Source organism: Chanodichthys erythropterus, chromosome 6, assembly GCF_024489055.1.
Source record: "Chanodichthys erythropterus isolate Z2021 chromosome 6, ASM2448905v1, whole genome shotgun sequence".
NCBI lineage: Eukaryota > Metazoa > Chordata > Actinopteri > Cypriniformes > Xenocyprididae > Chanodichthys > Chanodichthys erythropterus.
This window is the reverse complement of record NC_090226.1, coordinates 12,449,004-12,470,427: the sequence shown is the minus strand read 5'-3', so window position 1 is coordinate 12,470,427 and position 21,424 is coordinate 12,449,004. Positions and strand designations below refer to the sequence as shown.

At 37.1% G+C, this 21,424-nt stretch overlaps 1 protein-coding gene across 4 annotated transcripts in view; it reads right to left on the bottom strand.

Moving 5' to 3' along the window:
* foxj3 (forkhead box J3) overlaps positions 1 to 21,424 on the bottom strand; it is a 98,406-nt gene that overhangs the window by 25,460 nt on the left and 51,522 nt on the right. For all 4 annotated transcript variants that reach the window (XM_067388085.1, XM_067388088.1, XM_067388086.1 and 1 more), the window contains 2 exons: positions 8,700 to 8,774; positions 595 to 678 (listed from right to left, as the gene is read on the bottom strand). In XM_067388085.1, the coding sequence (XP_067244186.1) occupies positions 595 to 678; positions 8,700 to 8,774 (159 nt within the window). The remainder of the gene's footprint in view (positions 1 to 594; positions 679 to 8,699; positions 8,775 to 21,424) is intronic.

Below are 21,424 nucleotides of genomic sequence, written 5' to 3'. Positions count from 1 at the left end.
AAATGCATCAAAAGACCGGTCTCTATTTATTATCTTTGAAATACTTGAGCTTTTAATCGCATCTCATCGCATTCAAACTGCAAACTTAAATCTTAGGTAAAACCATTTCTTTTTCCATGGAACAGTAGATTAATGATTCTCAACTGGGGGCCTCAAACTCCAGAGGGGGCCTTAGGATGGCTTAAAATTATCTGATTGTGTTGGCTTGAAGTCAAAAAGTCAAAAAGTTTGAGAACTAAAACACTGTCAATATCACTATGCTAAGATATTTTTACAGTGGTGATTGAACGGTTTTCTGTGTTGTTTAAGCAACCACGGCATCAAGTGAAGTTATGGTGCAAATCAGTGACATTGAGCTTGAACTGGGAGAGTGAGACACTCTGTTTTCTGCTCTTTGATCACTCCCAGACTCAAAGTAATGAGCTGAGTTTGGACCAAGAAAGTCTGTAAGCCTGAAAACCGACCACCAGGGGGTCTCGGAGGACACACATAAACAAACACGTACACACACACACACACACACACACACACACACACACACACACACACACACACACACACACACGCCGAAAAATGCATACAACTTTCACTCACCCGCTCTCCAGACCGTGGCCTCTTCTTGGGTCGTGTGGGCAGCGTGTCCTCCTTTGGATTTGTGTCGATTGCCCAGTAAGAACCCTAGAAACAGGATAAAGATGGAAAATTAGCTCCAAAGCAAGTTATCATATTCTAAAATAGTGGTCAACTTGAAGCCATTCAATAAAACTTTCATAAAAAAGCCGAGCATGATAACCAGCAGGGTTTCTAGGAGAGAAACTTCTATAATCAGATACTGGGCGCATTCGCCATCAAACATGAACAACTTTTAGTTCATCAAAGTTTCAGCGAGCTCATTTGTAAGCCCATCACGTCTTGAGGTCGTTCATGGAGCTATATGTTGAGGTGCAAAGAAAGTTGGAACTTTCACTACAGCCGTTTCTTGTGCTCGCTTGCTCTCGCTTGGCATTTCTCCTGAGCCTTGGCAGAGGCAGGTAAAATGTTAAGCCCCTCCTGAAGCCCCTCTTCCTCAGCCGCAGGTTTATCGATTGCTCCTGTTCAGGGCTGGACACAGAGGTGTTGGATTTCTGGTCAGGTCTGAGCTCTGATAATCAAGCAGAAAATAGCACACCTTGGTTTGGGGCTGCTGGTATCCAAGCACCCAAGACCCTGGCTGAATAATTTATCTTTGCATTATTCCTGTTTAATTTATTTTTCAATAGTGCTGCTCTACCCAGAAGCTAAAGGCAACTCTAGCAGGCAAGTTAGGCGAAAAGAAAAAGAAATTAACCTCCAGGCTTGGGTTTTATTTTAAAATATTTCATATTATATGGGATAAGATCTCAATTGTCCAGAGAGGGTGCGATCAAGACCTTTAAAATTACTTGTGCACAGCTTGTGCATGCACCTAAGCAAAGAGAATAATTGAAAATCACCAAAGGATTTGTCTAGACAGCATGCTTCAGGTTCCTCAAACGTTCGGCTTTCAAAAGCATTGATAAAATGATGTAAATTTCTGCATTTAAACAGCAATACAGCACAGGTTAGAAGCCACGGAATGGCAATGAGCAAAGCTCCTGCACTCGAACCGTTTTCCGCAGTGTCCCTTCCTTAATAAAAGAACTCATTGTCTCTGTTTTAACGCTTGTATGTTACAGCAATTTATTATTTAAGTGCGATGACAGCTTCAAAACAATCTGACCAATCACAATGCTTGCAGCATTATCACACCTTGCTTTAACATGCCATTTTTGGCATTTGAAGCAGTGTAAAAAAAAAAAACAAAAAAAAAAACTGCCTGATGAGGAAGTGACATAATTAACATTAATCAAATGATAGGCATTTAAATTATAACATTAATGAATGCAGTTCAGTTTGTGGCAGTCAACCAAAGTCAGTCATTACAGCCATTATTTAATCGCCACAAACTTCAATAAGAGCCTCATCTAATCTTAATCTTAAATCACCATTTCAATATGTATATATCCAAAAACGAATTGAAGCAGAAACATAATTATGTCATTAATTTATATTATAAGGTTGTTATTATAAAAACTGCCTTATGTGCAATTTACATGTTGTACAGTGCAGTTGTTAATTTTAACATTATAGTAATTTGCCAACTAACAGGGTTCCCTGTATAGTTTACAGAATTAGTTTTAGATTAGCTTTTTTTTCTTTATAAAAAAGTACTGTACCTGATTAATCAATAATAATCAAATTAATCAATACCAAATTGAACTGATTCAAGATCAGAACTGAATGCAAGCTTGTAAATTCAATCAAATTGTGAAATTTGTGCCAATACCCAGCCCTAATTTTTAACTTACCACTGACTTAACAACATCAAAAGCATATACTGACATTCAGAAAATAAATAATCATATAACACATATCTATTGTATGGAAATTAACAACAACGCAATAACATTTGAGCTGAGTGCTACGCTGATGCGAGTCGTGCGAAAGGGTCTTAAGTTTCTTTATATATATATTCTAATGTAGCATGAGTAGCCTAACAATGTTAAATGTTACATTTAATGAGACCTCCCACACATTAAACAGACTACATAAGTACAGCTACTCTCCAACAAATCATTTAACAAACACTGAAACATGATCTTCACCCTGCATCGCCATTTTCATATTATATTTCAGCATTAGACCATCAGAGTTCATAACATGCAGGACAATCTTACTGTATTAAACACCCTCATGATTGTGATTTTAATTTAAATTATCATGTTCCTGTAATTGATGCAGTGATGCCGAAGGACAGCTGAAGGTGACTAAGAATGCTGGCAGTCTGTTAGACCTAGCAGATGTAATTGAAATTAAAACTACTGCAAGACACTTTCACTGTGGAAGGGGAGGCTGAGTATCATTCCTTTTAATTAGCAGAAAAATCTTGAAAAACTCAAAGCCCTTGGGAGGGGAGTATCTGTAGGCTGCAACACAATCTCTAGAGAGAAAGCAACGTTTAAAGAAATCCATGAAAGGAGAGTTTACATGAATCTGAAACACAGGGCAATACAATTTTGTAAAAGATTAAATCTTAAATCTAAAAAGATTGTGTCAAGGTAACTTCTGTAGATTATGAACTCAGCTGAACCCTAAAATGAACAGCTGTTAATGCAATCAACTAAAGAACATTAACAGTCTACCCTTATAATGGCCATCCAAATTACGTATTAAAAATTTAAATTTTGTCATACAAAACACTATACATGTATTCATTTAGTAGACATTTTATCCAAAGCCACTAATAAATGAGGAAAATATATTGTTTAGTATATACCAGCATTCAAAATCTGGGGTTGTTAAGAATTTATTTTTTATTTTTTTAAGAAATTAACACTTTTATTCAGCAAGGATGCATTAAATTGATCAAAAGTATCAGTTAAACCATTAAAAAAAAGTTACAAAAGATTTACATTTCAAATGATTTGTTCTTTTTCTATTAAAAGAATCAAATTTTCAGCATTATAATGATAAGTAATGTTTCTTACACACAAAATCAGCATTAGAATGATTTCTGAAGGATCATATGACACTGAAGACTGAAATAATGGCTGTTTTAATACATATTAAAATGTATTTAAAAAAGTAAAGAGTTAATTTAAATTGAAATAATATTTCACAATATCAGTGTTTTTACTTTATTTTTGATATTGTTTGGAGTTGGTAATATTAGTCTTTAATGCTCACCTAGCTTACATTTATATGATCAAAATAAAGTAAAAATTGTGAAAAACAGCTGCTGTGTTTTGTGATGGTTTATTGGAAACTGACTAAAAATCTGGTTTGTAATGAAAATAATCAGTATGAGACCGTCTTAACACAGGCTAGACCTCCCTGACCAAAAGTCTACTCAAGGGCAAACATGATTGTATCTGCCCCAAAGTTCGGCCTTCCTCATTCTCAGCAGCTACTGCGGATCACAAAGGTGAAGTGAACAATCGGTTTTGCCATCTCTGAGAAACACGCCTCAGTTACTATCTCGCACAAACAGCAGGGTCCATATTCCTGCCGTATTACAATATTGATGGAACATATCAAGAGAGCCCTGCTCAGCTTTGAAGTTCTCCTTTCAGGGGGGAGGGCTGTGTGGAAGGAGGCAAATTCCAAATTGAACATTAGGGATGCAAGCATGTTGGCCGTGCATTTGGAATAGAATCCATCCAGCGATAGATTATTTTGTATTTAGTGGAGCACATCCCAGGAGTGTCAATATCAGAGGATTACACCAAAACATGAAATTAGCATTCAGTCCCCATCCCCTGCATGCCTCGGCTCTTCTCTTTATGTCGCGCTGTGAGTGTATGTGCGTGAATGTGCTCGCACAAGATGGCTGAGGATACAGAGAAATGAGCAAGCGTTTGTGACGACAGTACTATGTGGAGAAAAAAAACAGGTTAACTGGTGTCCATCGATGTTGTATTGATGCACATTGTCAGGGCTCCAGACAAAAAAAATCATTAAGGAGCCATTGGCTCCTATAGGGGGAAAAAACAGGTGCCAAATAATTTAAGAGCCACACAACAATGAACTCAAAATTTTCAATTACTTACTTTTAGTCATCTTGTTGTGTTTATATATCTCCCCTTTACAGCATTTTCATCTTGTGATTTTTCTGGGAAATAAATGTCACTATTTTCACTTAATCTAATCGGATTCAATATATATACAAAAACTATATTAGTATTAAGTGAACACACAGTTTTTGTTAATATTTTGAATTTGATTCGATTTTTATATTTTCTGCTTTCATTTTTTAAGTTAATTTTTTTTGTTTTTAGTTTTAGTTTTTGTTGTTTTTAAACATGTCTGTATAGTTTGTATACATTTTTATTTCAGTATCAACATTTTTAGTTAACTATAATAACCCTGATGCTAGTAAAATCTTTATATTGAATAATATGTCAAATAATGTTCTTAGTCTTTCCTTCCTGAAGCTACAACAGTTTACTTTGAATCAAATGAAAATAAATATAAATATATGGAAATAAATATATAAATATATTAAATTTGGTTTGTGTAACCAAATAACAAAATGGAAATTGATAAACATACAACTTGACTTTGATTAATGAACAGGCTGGAATATTTTGAAATGTCTGTGCTTCACTTTTGCTGCTCATTCAAGTTCAGATGAGGAAGGTTAAAAAAAAAAAAGTTGTTACAACCATTTACAACACAGTATAAAGTAAAGATCATAATTGATCAGCATTAGTTTATAAGCAATCGGTTGACAAATGTGTGCTATTCATTGATTGTGATTTCATTTAATTTCATTTATTTAATGAAATTAATGTTAATAATAACAATAGGGAGTATTGAAATTTGTTTTTCCATCCACAAAATATAAGACGCCTTAAAATGATTGTTTAAACTCGTTATACTGTTTAAGGCACTGAAGACTTTTAATAACCTTAAATTTATTTGATGAGCGGAGTGGAATAATGAAAGTGAATTGATGTTCAAAACGGTAAGTACGCGCTGTATTGTGTGTATCTGTAGTCTGCAGAGCCGGTTCCCCTTTTTGAATGGCGAATATAGACGAATATATATGAAGAAATAGGCAGTTGTCTCCTTTACGCAGGAGCAGAACGGTGCGTTCAAATACAGCTTTTTTTTTGCACTGACGCAGGCGACGCGAGGCAACAGCACAGTCGGCTTTCATCAGCGCTAGTTCTTTGGCGTCGGTTTGCTGTGTGATATTTTTCCCTACCCGTTCATATTTTGTCAGTGAAACTTTCACAAGCAGCATCTCATTTAATTAAGTTCAACACAACAATTTATGTGATAGGCTACTGGTCACAGAACACGCAAATAACATGCAAATTTTACAGTCATAACGTATGAATTTGTATGGACGTCAATGGCGAGCTGAGCAAAAATATCACTCGCAAATTGATATCCTGTGTCGCAAATGCGACCGTTTTAAGCGCAGTCTGGAGCCCTGATTGTATATATTTCTGAAAAATAAACAGGTGTTATTAGGTGTATATATATTAGGGGTGTAATGGTACACAAACATGACGGTTTAATTTGTACCTTGGTATTGAAGTCACGGTTCGGTACGGGTTCGGTACAGCAGGGGGGAGAAAAAAATAAACAAAATTGCTTAATTTTTCTTAATTTTAATTAAACAGTGGTTTATTGAATAAACTGTATCTCTCTCTTTAAATAAATTTAATTATAATTAACATTTTCTTAAGGATAAAAAATATATCTCAGCTAATGCTGTAAACTACATACAGGAAGCCCTTTCTTGCACATTACTATAATTTAAAAAAGTTACAATTAACAACAGAGTCCAAACTATTAAATTCAGTTGCTATTTTAATATATAATAGCACTCAAATAATAATTTAAAAAAACATGTAAATTGCACAGGTTTTGCATTAACTCCTAAATCTAATTATATATCTATTTTTGAAATATCATCATTTACACAGTTACTGTCCTAACTTGTTTTCATGACAAATGTATTTAAACATTATTAAATAATTAAGACATTACTAACAGTAAAGTAAATTTAATGAATATATAAGCTAATATAGTGCATATATTTAGTGAAATGCTCCCTTCTAGAGTTCATTTCTCTAGTGAACTAACATGCTGTGGACATTAAATGACTTGCCTGAGGTAAATGTAAGATGATATTCTCAAGCTGTTTTATTGATGTCTTTCCGTGCTTGAAACACTGGTTGAGAGATTACACTAATATCTAGGGTGCGTCAAAACTGGAAAATGCTGCCTTTGGAGGGGACATTCTAAAACGCTTAACGTGAAAAAGGCTTAACGTGGCTTAATGTACTAAGACAGTGATTTTAACAGACCACACTTACTAAATATCATTATAATAAAGTATACTATGTGCAAAAAATCAGATGAGCCCAAAATATGATCTTAACGCGTTTTATAACACGTTAAGCTTTTTTCTCCCATAGAAAACCGTTATAAGAAAAAGCTTAACGTGGCTTAATGTACTAAAACAGTGATTTTAACAGACCACACTTACTAAATATCATTATAATAAAGGGCTCATCTGATTTTTTGCACATAGTATACTTTATTAGCATGATATTTAGTGAGTTTGGTCTGTTAAAATCACTGTCTTAGTACATTAAGCCACGTTAAGCTTTTTCTTATAACGGTTTTCTATGGGAGAAAAAAGCTTAACGTGTTATAAAACGCGTTAAGATCATATTTTGGGCTCATCTGATTTTTTGCATATAGTATACTTTATTATAATGATATTTAGTAAGTGTGGTCTGTTAAAATCACTGTCTTAGTACATTAAGCCACATTAAGCTTTTTCTTATAACGATTTTCTATGGGAGAAAAAAGCTTAACGTGTTATAAAACGCGTTAAGATCATATTTTGGGCTCATCTGATTTTTTGCACATAGTATACTTTATTATAATGATATTTAGTAAGTTTGGTCTGTTAAAATCACTGTCTTAGTACATTAAGCCACGTTAAGCCTTTTTCACGTTAAGCGTTTTAGAATGTCCCCTTTGGAGGACACATTTCAAGGTAGGAAGGCATCAAGGCACGTCCGAATCCAAAGTTAGCTTCACTTCCTGTTTCCTGAGATACCTTCATCTGATCGATTTTTGAAGGCAGCATAGATGTATCCTTAGCTGCCTTTGATATCCCACAATCCTGTTTTACATTCTGTGACAGTTCAGCTAGAAAAATAAAGATGGCTTCCGAAAGTTATGTTTGCTGGTCAGTTTGTGTGTAAATGTATGTTTTTGACCAACATTTTCCACTTAGATGTCATTTCTAACGAGAAATTACTACTGTAGTAATTAAATATGTGTTTATTTTTCAGCAAAGCTCACGCTGCTTTGCGGTAGATCATTAAACTGTTACGCTGCCTCAGAAGTCTGTCCGAAATCAGTTTCATGAGGTGCCTTCATGCACAAACGTTGCCTTACAAATCATTGCATGATAGGGCAGTGAGGCAGCAAGTCAGCTGCGTAGGTTTTCGGATGCAGCCCTAGATAGTCCGTTCTTCTTCTGCACTTTTTCCTGTTGTGGTGGTTAGCAAAGAGGGTTGCAATGGCGCGAGCGCCCCCTTTTGGATTGGACTGTAGATTGCCTGTGACTGACTGTATTTGTCATCTAACTGCATTAACCGAACTGTGACGTCCGTGCTGTTCAGTATAAATGTGATAAAAATATTATATATAATAAAATATACATAATATTTTTAATCACACGTATTCGTCCCGATATATTATATATATTTTATTATTAAACATACACGCACACGTATGTGCACATGCATATGCACATATACATATACAGTGCTCTGCACTCTGGCCTACACATGAATTCGTTTGGGCTGTTTTAGCTCAGACGGGCTAGCAGCATGCTTGCTGACTGAGGGGAAGCAGGTGGTGGTCTGCCCCTCTCTTGCAGGAAGTGCCGGGCTGAAGTGCTTTCTCCTCTACCCGGGAGAGCTCCGACGAGAGCGCTTTTAAAACATTACTGCGAGTGCTCGCTCTCATCTATTTTCACAAGGATACGTATGCATTTTTAACGCCCGAATCTGCTCTGGTAGCGGCATTTTGTATTTAGCGAATGTACAAAGCATTTCTGAATAAAACAGAACTACATATGGAGGTAAGAAGAGAATGCTTACCTTTCCCGGGTCATCTTTGGAGCGAGGCACTTTAAGAAAACACTTGTTCAACGAGAGATTGTGCCGTATTGAGTTCTGTAGGAGGAAAGAGACAGAAAAGTTTAGGTTGTTTATAGGTTAATGAGAATCCTGCATGATATTACACTATAATAGTACCTAAAACCCTCATTTACATGCAGCCTATAGCACACTGTCAGACAGTGCCGTAGCAATCACGAGCGTGTAGGGTCCCTGCAAATAAGAGAATATGAATAAAACACTGGGGTATTATAACCCAGAGCCTGCGTCATCTTTTCAGTGCTATGCAAAGCAACCGGGCCAGAGAAATATATTAAAGAGATTCATCTTGCTGCAGACGACAGCCTCAAAAAAAAAAAGAAAAAAAAAAAGGAAGGACGGTTAGGACGATTGCAGAATATTGAGACTCCTAAACTCAATAATAAAAACTCCTGACTTAACTATTTTTAATGACACAGAGATTTTTCATAACTTCGGAGATTCCCACACGTTCAAATGCACTGAAACTGATGTGACAAAAAAACCTTGATAATTCCCATACATGAAGGATGTCCTGAGGTTCATTAAAAAAAAAAAGAGAGAGAGGGATCCAGTTTAACAGCATAGTAATTAATTAATCATCCTGATCCTCAGAGGGAAATGAATTATGCTAATTATTATTTTTTTAAACTTACACAATTCTTTAATGAGCAAAAGGTAATTTTTCAGCATGTGAGGAATGAATCAGCAGGAGGCGGCTTGAACGCACATCATGCCTTAATGCTCGGCGTGTTCCAGCTGGAGTTTAGCCAGCCACTTGGCTTAAGACGCTAGAAACGCACTGGTTTTGAAATCATTTGACCAAATTGTATTGACAGATGGGTGTGATATAAAAGCTCTGGGATCTTTGCATGAGCTCGTCTGGTGTGGAACGAGACTGTGAGGGGCTACTGCGAGAGAAACGCTCACAAGAGAGGTGATTAGATGAAAATACTTTTCCACTTTGTATTAGGTGGCCTTAACTACTACATACTTACATTTAAATTAAATGCACTTATTGTGTACATACATGTTTTTACATTGTACTTATATTTTAAAAATACCTGCATATAATTACATCTATAATTAATTTCTGTAATTACATTCATACTTACACAGTTGACCCTTCCCTTACACCTTAACCCACCTTTAAACCTACCCATACCACCAAACTTGTCCCTAACCTTACCTGTATCCACTAATAGCAGCAAAAGTGTTTTGCAATATGAACAGAATAAGTACATTGTACTTGTTTTTATGCAAGTACACAGTGGCCACTTAATATAAAGTGGGACCGAAAATACTAAGCAAACACACAATCTAGGTTAATGTGTAATGAATTTGTACAATAGAACTACCGCATAACATCTAACGAGGGCAATAACGGCCATTTCCACTGGGACGATCAGGGTTGATTGCAGGAGTGCGTTAGATGTTTAACAGTGGACCGAAGGGAATGACACGTCAAGGTAAGGGAGTCTCCGACTGTGTCAGCAGTACCGCAACCATTAGCGGCAATAAAGGTGAGCTCTGTAGACAGCTGAACCTCAGAGTCCAAGAGATGCATGCGTAAAGAAACAAACAAAAAAAAGCAGGTCAGGGCAGTATGCTGTATAGCCCGCCGCTGAACCTGACGGCCTATATGCATCTGTCCACAGACCCTAATCTTGTAGCGCATTAAAACTTTAGCAGCCACAGCAACTCTCCACGCTGCAATATCTGAGGTTAGTCAGGCAGACAGCATCACGGTCTCTCTGGAAAAAAACAAACACAATGTCAACTACTTAAGCCTTCTCTGCAAAAGTGATGTGCACTTTGGGCATTTTGAATGCTTGAGTACTCGAAAGATGAGAAGAAGAGTACTTGAGGTCGAAGAGGGCAGATGAAGCAAGATCTTTTTTATTATAATAAATATGCATCAGGTTTCCAACATCACTGATGAAAAGAAACAGATCAATTTCTTGTTCAAAGTAACAATTCTGTGGCCACCATCTATCAGGTTAGGAGGCGACCAGCTAAGTGGACATGCAGGTCAGACAGGCAGGTCTCTTTCCCTGGCTGTCACGTTTTTGCTTTTGTCCTCCACTGCTTAAACTTTCCTCTCCCTCTCTCTTCTCGGTCTCTCCCTCTTTCTCTGCTGGGGGCCGGAGGGTTCAAGGCTGGCTCAGCAGGGCTCCTGCAGACAGACACGGCTAATAAGCACTACTGCACCAGTCCAGTCTGTCTCCAACTCTCTATCAGGGGAACTAACCAGGAGAGCCGCAGGGCCAGCTGCCATTCTGACACACTGAGTTTGAGAGTGTGTGTGTGTATATGAGAAAGAGAAAAAGAAAGAAAAGGACTGACCAAGAGAAATTCAGATGTGACAGCTTACGTGTGTAGAAGCCCACTCCGAGTTTATCAGATGGATCCTGTATAGTGAAAGCTACCAAAATGAATGCATGTAACAAATTCAAAAAAATATATAAATCAGTTAAAAAAAAAAAAAAAAAAAAAAAAAAATGGTTACCTTTCACAATATAATCAATTTCAAAAGGATAAAAATTAGGTTCCAACCTAAATGTTTTTTTTTTCTCCCTGAATACTGTATTCCACTTGGAAACATGTCAAAATATAGAAGTGAAATGGGTTGTGAATGCTATTGTGTGTATAAGACAGATTATTCATGATGGCATGAAGTGCTGCTATGTCTTACATCTTTGCACGCTTAAGGTAGGACATGTCTAAATTCAGCAGAGTGGCTTGCTTGTCAGAGAGCTATATAAGAGACGTTTTTTTCCCTTTTTTGACCCTGCTTTCAACCAGGAAATTGAATTTTACTTTTTGATGAGTTACCAAACTGGTCTTTGCATTAGATATCACTACATATTAACAAGCATGTCCTCTCTGACAGCATCTTTACATGCACATTTCTGGTGTAAAACCAAAGGTTGGCAGGTCACTAACGGACATAACGACTGACTTACAAAGTGTACAAATATTCCACATCACATAAAATGATGTGCAGCTAACACTGCTGACTCTGAATATCTTATGCTTGATTGCATAGATTACAGCTGGAGCTCAGAAGCACCGCAGTGCAGTGAAGTGATGAAGAGGAGGAAGAGAGCTGTAGGAGTCATCGAGGATGAGGAGCTACAATAAGAGGGTCAGACACTGAGCTCTGTGGGAGTGCCTGTCCATTACTGTCTCGGTGGGCTGAGATGTACCTGCGTTCCACAGCGGGAGCGCTCTCTCGTAACCCCCCACACAAACGCGCCCTCTGACAGTTAGTGGACCCATCCGCCCACTCGCCCCTGGCCTCTCGCCCACCTCTTCCAACACGACAGAAGGGCAGGCGGGGGAAAGTGGGTCAGGCTGACCTCCTCATCCCGAGTATCAAGCGCTCAGCGTGAGTCAAAGGGACAGGCCGTGTCGCAGCGGAGTTCTTCATCAAGGACATACCGCAGTTCCCTGCTTTCTCGGCCCAGGGAGCCCAGGTTACAACAGAACCATCCCATCAGTGCCCGCAAATCCAGCCTGACATCCTCACTCTACATACAGCGACACAGAGGGAGACTTTAAATTATGGCAGGATTGGCCAAGAAACTGATGATGACTTGATCACAAGATAAAACACATTTTAACGTCTGAAGGTCTCTATATGGCAAAGTGGAAATACACAGCCAATTCATGTCAGGCTATTATTGTGCTGTAACTGAAAAGCACAATACAGCACAAGCAGTATGCTTAATTTCACAATTCATTCCAGCCCACATAAAAATATCCAGTCATATTTTTACCTTTTATGAACCCATTCTACTAAAAATATTATACACAGAAATAATAATCATCATTTCATTCCTATAGGATGCTATATATAACGAGACTGTTTTGATTCCTAAAGCAGCATTTAAAAAAACAACTACCATAAAAAAATTATTGGTTTAAATTTACCAAAGATTTTATTTTTTTCATTTATACTATTATAAGTTTTTTCTATTATAATATTGTATATATTCCATAATATATTGTGACAGACAGATAGACAAACGAATAGTACATAAGTTAGTGAAAATTAATATTTTATATCCCTTTATAAATAATATATATTTGCTATATAAAAACACAACATAAAATTAATTTTTACACAATATATCATGGAACAAAGAATGAAATAAAAGTAAAAAAATAAAATGTGCTAAATTTCAACAACAACAAAAAAGAATGAATTCATATAAAACATGCAGGCACATGTAACAACTTCAATAATGTTTCATAAACACCAATTTGATGGGTAAAATAAATAAATCTAGCATCTCAACACACAAAGCAACCAGGTATAATGTGATACGTGTATGACCTTAGCATGAATTGATAATCTGGGGGCATGTGTCTAGCCACCAATCAAAATAATTTTCAGCACAATGCCTCATTATTATGCGAGAGGTGCGGGGGGGAAAAACAACAAGGTTGATCGAGTGAGACAGAAAGGAGTGTTTCAATACTCCAGGGCATGGAGGACATCCCATACACAGCCAGGAATTCCCTGCATTCCTCCTTAAACGCTGTGTCTCTTTTCTGTCCAGTGTACTCGTTCCCACCCATCCCATACAGTATTTTAGGTCTTCTCTCCAATGCTTTCAATATCATTGACATATTGGCTTTTCTGCAAACCGCGCTCAAGTTCCCTCACCCACTGCAGTTCCTGACAAGCCTTTTGCAAACACAGAGATGTACGCAGGCATTTCTTAAGCTTGCAATATCTCTACACAGGTTAGGGAATGTAGCACATTGGCAGACTGTGTTTGTAGTGGGTGTGGGAAGATGGAGCTGGGTTTTTTTTTTTTCATGTGTGGTGAGAGGAGGCACAAACAGTGCCCTTAACCGGCAGATGTGGAACACACCATCCAGCTCGCAGACTAAACCTGCAAAAATATCCTCCACCTTTGACAGACAAGCCATGCGGCTGCTGCCTGGAACTGGATGCAGTGAGGTTTTAATCCACTTAGAGCATGGAGAATCCCTCACCCTCGGCCACAGTGATGAGGACAGCATGACTGAGTGTGAGAGAGAGGCAGGAGCTGATAAGGCGCTAAGATGTGGGGGCCTCTTGTTAAATGAATAAGAGGAAGGCATCATACTGGAGCTGTACCTGAAGTCTGGCACTGTTTAAACCTACTATTAACAACAGTCTCAGGTGATCCTAGCACAAAAAAGCCACTAAATACAAGAAATATAAAATCACTATAATGACTGGAATACAAAATTACACTCTAAAAATGCTGGGTTATAAACAAACAAAGTCAAATGAGCATCAATTGGGTTGTTTTAACCCAGCGGTTGGGTTAAATGTTTGCCCAACGTACTAGGTAGTTTTATTTAACACAACTATTGTTTAAAAATTACTGTATTGCTTGCTTAAAATGAACCCAAAACAAAGGATGACTATTCATTCAGATTTTCTTCCTGAGTTAGGCAGGCTTTGTCACCCAATGTACTTTAAAAGTAAAGAGAGCTTTATGTAAGCAAACAACATGTATTGGCACTTCAGACTACTTACAATACAAATGCAATGTTGTCACATGGTTTTCTGACTTCTTCTGAATGTAGTTTTGTGTTAGACCCATTGCTTCACACCCATTTCCAAGACATTATAAACAGATTTTTAATGGAAAATATGCTTAAAATGTTTCCAAATGAAATATTCAATACTTTACATCTCTGTAATAAATCACTTTATAATAAGCTTTGATTCATTCACTTTGATTAATGCATTAGGTAGCATTTATTAAATCGTGGTTATTCATTACAAATACTAATACATATTTATTAGTTCAAGATAACTTATGCACTAACTATTATAAATCAATTGAAACTTACTGTAAAGTGTTACCAATATGGATATACTTATATAAATAAACAATTTAAAGTGCAACCCCCTCAAAATGCAAGTATTGTTAAAACAATTTACAATTGATTATTATTAAAATACTTAGTTTAACACCTTTATTTAGTGCTGACCATGCAATTAGATCACTAAAAACTAATCTTAATACTAGAAATGAACGGGCCTCTGATACCTTAGTGTTTTTACTATACATCCGTTTTATGAAAATACAAGTTATTCATTGTATAAACGGCTGACAATCACCTGAGAGAAAGCACACCAAAGCAGAGCAAAACTGCATTTCTAACTTCAGCTTCAAGACAAACAGCCCAAATCAAGCAGCAATGGACGACTAGTTTAACGATTTCCCAACTTCATTTTTCATGGACTTCAAAGGTATTTGATCTCTTTTCTCTTGGCATCTAGTAGCAGTGTGTTGGCATGCAACATTTTTAAAGCCCATTCATTCTCTGATCTTTACTCGCTTATACGTTGTTTTAATAAAACATGAAGATTTTGCTAGCTGCAGCAAAAATGAAAGCCAAGGTGAAAACCACAATAAACATAAAGAGCCCCATTACACTGAGATCTGAATAGCTCACAATAAGAACAAGTCGAGAAGCGGCGCGGTCAATACCGGCGTGATGTAATGCCGCGTGCGGAGTACTCAGTGAAGTATTGCGATAATTAAAATTTGCAGATGCTGTACAAAGTAATATAACACCTTGGGGAACTGACTAATTCAGAGTTTAAATTAAACCCATCTTTCATGTAAAGTATGTTAATTTATAAGACTAATAATACATGGAGTACCATGGTAGGTGAGCCCTGAACAGATACTAGACAATGCATGCAGATGATGGCACTGGCTCTTTTTGGGAATATTTTTCATCTTGACCACATTTATAAAAAAAAATTAAAAAAAATAAATCTAATTTAGGAAACCTTGAGGACAGAGCCTGTGACTGTGTCAAATATCAAGTGCAAGTCTCTGTATTTCTTTGAAAGACACAGGAGTGTTGATGGAATAAATAAATAGCCTTAATAACCTCTTTAAGCATCTTGAGAGTCTGGCTGCATGATCCTCTTATTTAAAAAGAGGTGAAAGTGGCAATGAAAGCCTTCCAAATGGACTTCCTCCTCTACATAAGAGTGTAGCTACTTTGCAAACTAAACTGAAAAGTTTTCAATAGAAAAAAAAAAACCTGTTAGAGACTGTGTCCAGGGTTCAAAAAGAGACAAAGGATGACTATTCATTCAGATTTTCTTACCGAGTTAGGCAGGCTTTGTCACCCAAGGTGCTTTTAAAGTAAAGAGAGCTTTAAGACCCGAGCCATTTCATACGACCTGACCTCTCTCTGGAGATTTCAAAAACCCTCTGTATCATTTTCTACATGTGTTCAAGGCTGCAGTACTTACCTTAGTTTAACAGAGTCCAATTTAAAACAGAAACCGTTTAATAAGGATTTAAAATGTTTTGGTGAGAAATTCACTTGTGTAATTCTGACTAACAGGTCATAAAAGACACTTGTCTAGAGAGTTTAACAAATTTTCTGTAAAGCTGCACTTTTAGCATGGCATGCTCATACTTCAGTGCTGAGAGCTCAACAAAAAGAATTTTCTTAATTTTCTAATAACCTTGAACCACTGAATCCTGCCTTGCTTGATGGCTCTGGTTTAGAGAGAAGATATTCAGAGGATTAGCTTGACTGAATTCTTTTCCACTCTGTAGTCACTGGTAAACAAAACAAAGAAAAATGTCCTTCTAAACTACAGCTAGATACTTGCTAGGGCTGCACGATATCTCTTTTTGGAATCGATTTGCACATCCGCGATAGTCACATCGCAGGATGTGCAACATCTTGTATAGGAATCGTTAATCCGTACAGACCAGACACCACGGTTCAAAACGCAGACGATTCTCTGATTAATTGCAAAGTTTGACCATCATACAATTAAAGTTTATCGTTTGAATGTTTTAGATCCTGTCAGTTTAAACATTCAAGGGATTTTAAACCATTTCAGCGCACAAAGTAGCAAAAGAGAACTCAAAATTGGATCCACGCTGCACATTCGGTTTTAAAGTGACAGCAGCCCCCTGCTGCTTTCTGTGTTGTGAATGACAAAGAGAAAAATCACTTGTTGTTTTAAAAAGGAACACTACACTTTTTTTGAAAATAGGCTCATTTTCCAACTCCCCTAGACTTAAACAGTTGAGTTTTACCATTTTCAAATCCATTCAGCAGATCTCCGGGTCTGGCGGTACCACTTTTAGCATAGCTTAGCAGAATTCATTGAATCTGATGAGACCGTTAGCATCTCGCTCAAAAATGACCAAAGAGTTTTGATATTTTTCCTATTTAAAACCCGACACTTCTGTAGTTACATCATGCACTAAGACCGACGCAAAATGAAAAGTTGCGATTTTCTAGGCCGATATGGCTAGGAACTATACTCTCATTCCAGCATAATAATCAAGGAACTTTGCTGCTGTACCATGGGTGCAGCAGGCGCAATGATATTATGTACCGTCTCTCACAAATGTCTCCATGGTTGCAAGGCACGCACGCTCCCTGTGCAAACATTAGGTCACATCCGCTGCGTAACATCATTGCGCCTGCTGCAAAACTTTTCATTTTCCGTCGGGGAGTTGGAAAATGAGCCTATTTTCAAAAAAAGTGGAGTGTTCCTTTAACACAGATTAACTATTTTTTAATTTATACAGTGAGACTATGCAGTATTATTTTACATTTATTTATTCAATTTCTGTACCTGAATACTTTTAAACTTTCCTTAAAAATATAAAGCACTATTTACTTCAATTGCATCTTTGTTCTATTATATTTATCTATGCTTGTAATTTGTTCATTATTTTCACTCACCTACAAAATCACCCCAATCATCCTAGAATGATCTTTCCAAACAGACCTATTCAAGTCATCTGGTGAATCGCAGAAAAACAAAATCATGCAAAATAGGGGTGTAACGGTACACGTATTTGTACCGAACCGTTTCGGTACAGGGCTTTCGGTACGGTGCACGTGTGTACCGAAGCATTACAACCAATATTCACCACCAATAACCGCAATAAGCTCTGTGTTTTGTTACTTTCGATAAGAAACAAAGTGTCATCCTTCAAATTCTGTCCACGAAATCATGAAGTTTAAACAGAAAATGCCATTTTGACGTGCTTTGATGTGGGGTGACAGATCACCTCAGTTCAACCGGCAGCGCGAGCGCGGAGCGCAAGTGAATGTTAATCTCTTCCTCCTTAATACTAGTTACAGAATAAACATGAAAGAACATCTGAAGGTATGTTGCAAGATTCAGTACAACTTACTGAAACGGTCATATCTCATGTAATCGCTCGTTCAATGTTTCAACGGTGGAAAGACATCAACGAAAGCGTCCGTATTCAACAATATGTCATGATGCATTTACCTCAGAAAAGCCATTCAGTGTTCACAGCTTGTTAGTTCGCTAGAGAAATGAACTCTTTCCCTTAATATATGCACTATATTAACCAATATCTTCATTATTTTACTTAATCTTTTAGTGATATCCTGATTAGGCTATTTAATGTGTGTTTAAATAAATCTGATGTTAAAATAACAGCCACTGTGTAGAAATGATTATATTTCAACAACAAATTGGAGTAAAAACATTTAGAAGTTAATGCAAAAACTGCCTTAGGTGCAGCTTACAGGTTTGCATACAATTTGTTATTTGAGTGTTGATTATTTTATCTAAAAATAAAAAGCAATTGAATTTAGGCTAATAGGTTGGGCTTCTTTCAAGTTAGGGTTCCCTACATAGTTTATAGCATTAGCAGAGATCATTTTTTTTATCCTTAAACTTTTAGTTTTAATTTAATATATTTAAAGACAAAAACACAATTTGTTCAGTAAACCTCTGTTTAATAATAAAAAAAAAGCAATTTTATGTTTAGTTTTCTCTCCACCTGCTGTACCGAAAACTGTACCGAACCGTGACTTCAAAACCGAGGTACGTACCGAACCGTGAGTTTTGTGTACCGTTATACCCCTAATACAAAACTATCACATTAAAAATGTGATGTATCAGATATCAAATTCTGTCAATTTTACTATGACATTCAAATAATATTGTTTTGGCACTTTTAATGTGGCTCGACAGATCGCTGTTGCTGCCTCAGATCAAGCAAAGCTGCAGCAAGAAGCACACATGAACTGATCAGCTCTTTCGCTTTTCTACTAGTTACAGCACATAAAACATGCATGAACATCAGAAGGCATGTTAATATATAACGGACAACAGAAATCCATATGTCCCAAGTAAAAGCTCAATCAGTGTTTTAACCGAGGAAATTAAATATAATATAATATAACATCTCATTCATTACTTCAGCAGATTAGAAATTAATTTCAGAGAGATTAAAGCCTGAGGTTTGGCGGATTTAGGGAAGAGTCTTGTTTGTCTTTATTAAATGTGCTATGGATGGAGAAAAATCAAAGTCAATCAGTACTACATGCAAAACCTCATATCCATTTGACCAGTTTGTTGCACTGGTCTGAGTTAAACTAATGGCCTTGTCCTGCTATGGACCCATAATGTCACACAAATAGCTTACTACCAACTACTAATTTTACAGATGCACAGTCACTGAATGTGTTCACTGACTTTGAATTGACCCAACAGTTGAATAAATACTCCCAAAACAAGTGCAGAGCGAGAATGTCAACAATGTGGGATGTTAAAAGTCCAACTTACACATGTACACTATTTTTCAAAAGTGTGAGATCAGAAAAGTTACTTTTATTCAGCAATAATGCATTCAATTAATGACAGTAGGGGTGTAACGATACGCTCAGGTCACGATACGGTATGTATCTTGATAAGGAGTTCACGATACGATACGTATCACGATATTTTGAACAAAATGAAACTGAAATTCAAACAAGATTTATTAAAAAAACATTAACAAATTTCAATAATTTTCCTTGTACATACAAGATCACATTTCAATAAAATAAATAAATAAATATAAAATTTTAATAAAAACCTTCTGTATTCAAATTAACAGTTGAATAGGGCTGTCTGTCACTGAAAAAAAATGTTAAATTTAACATGAACTTAGAATTATGAATAGGGGCCGTTCACATATCGCGTCTAAAAACGCGTGGAAGGCGCGTCCGCACCGCTTCTTCTTTCCAAAGCGCTTGCGCTCCCGTGGCGTCGGTCGTTGCTATGCAACCATGAACTGAGCTCTCCAAGAGGATCAGGATGTTTCTGCAAAGGATAAATGATTTCTAGCCCTTGCATTAGTTTTACTACAAGATATATTGATGGAGATAAGATATAAAAACCACCATGTACAGATATGATCAGCTGTTCGGCTGAGCTTTTGATGTTTTGTTACGGAAAGGCCATAGCTGATCGGTTGATTCTTGTCACACGACCTGCGGTGCGCTTGCGGCATTTTGAGAAGTTGAGAATTGCATGCGCGTCGATCCCATTATGAGCGTGCCTGCCGCGCGGCTACATTTGAAAATAATAACTGACTTGCACGCGGAAAAGACGCAATATGTGAATGGCCCCACAGAACTTCTTAAAGCAAAGCATCGCAAGCGTATTTTGCTTTTCTGTGAGCACAGCTGTTGCTGTGCACTGCGGTGAAAGAAAGCCACGACTTTTCTCACACGACCATGCAAGAGACTGACATGAGAAACGTTTAAACCTGCTTGCAAGATTCAATGTGTGCCCGAAACACTTACTGAACTAGAGAGCTGATTGAGACAAACCATCTACGATAAATCGTTACACCCCTAATACTTATAGTAATTTAAAAATGTGGTAGCATTGAATCTGGACAGGAAGGATAACTCTGGGAGTTGGAAGGGGTGTGTCGCGATTCTGCCTTCTCACATCGCGATACAGGTACGTGGACCTGCGTATCACGATTTCGGTTTCATATCGCATATCGTTACAGCCCTAAATGACAGTAAAGAAATTTATAACATTACAAAAGTTTTCTATTTTAAATAAATAGAAACGTATCTATCATGAAAATACGTTTCCACAAAAACACTTAGCATCACAAATGTTTTCAATACTGAAAATAATAAGAAATGTAACTTGAACACCAAATCAGTATATTAGAATGTGAAGGATCATGTGACACTGAAGACTGCCGTAATGGCTGCTGAAAAGATTTGCCACCACAGGAATAAATTACATTTTAAAATATATTACAACAGAAAACAGTTATTTAAAATGGTATTAATACTCAGTTTGCTGCTGATGCTGACGCATCAATAAAACTAAAAAAGCTATACCAGAAAAAGAAGGGAGAAATATCTAACAATCAAAAGCCTAAAACAATTTTACACCACAATGAAAACATTTCCAAATAAGTAATCCGGTAATTCCAAACTTTTGGTGGTATAAAACATAAAAGCCATTGTGTATTAGTCCAGTAAAAATCAGGAATATCTCACAGAGGCATAGGGAGAACTTGGCACTTATGTGTGGCATAGCTGCATTGAGTTTTTAAAGAGAGAGCTCTTTGCTCCGCTCTCCTCTGAGGAGCCACAGAAGGTTATGAAAGATTGCAAAGCAAAGACACGTCTCCCGGTTTATCCTCCCTGAAAGCCTTCGTGTGCTCTCAGTTCCAGATGAGCGATCTGATGAGAGCCATTTGTCAGGCCCTCCTCTTAATTATCAGCCGGCTCAGAGCGGCATCCTGCAACAGCCTCTGACAATGGCACTTTGGGCCTTATTCAGCACTGCCTCAAAACTGCTGTCAGACAGAGACAGAAGGGAAAAACAGCGTTTGTCTGAG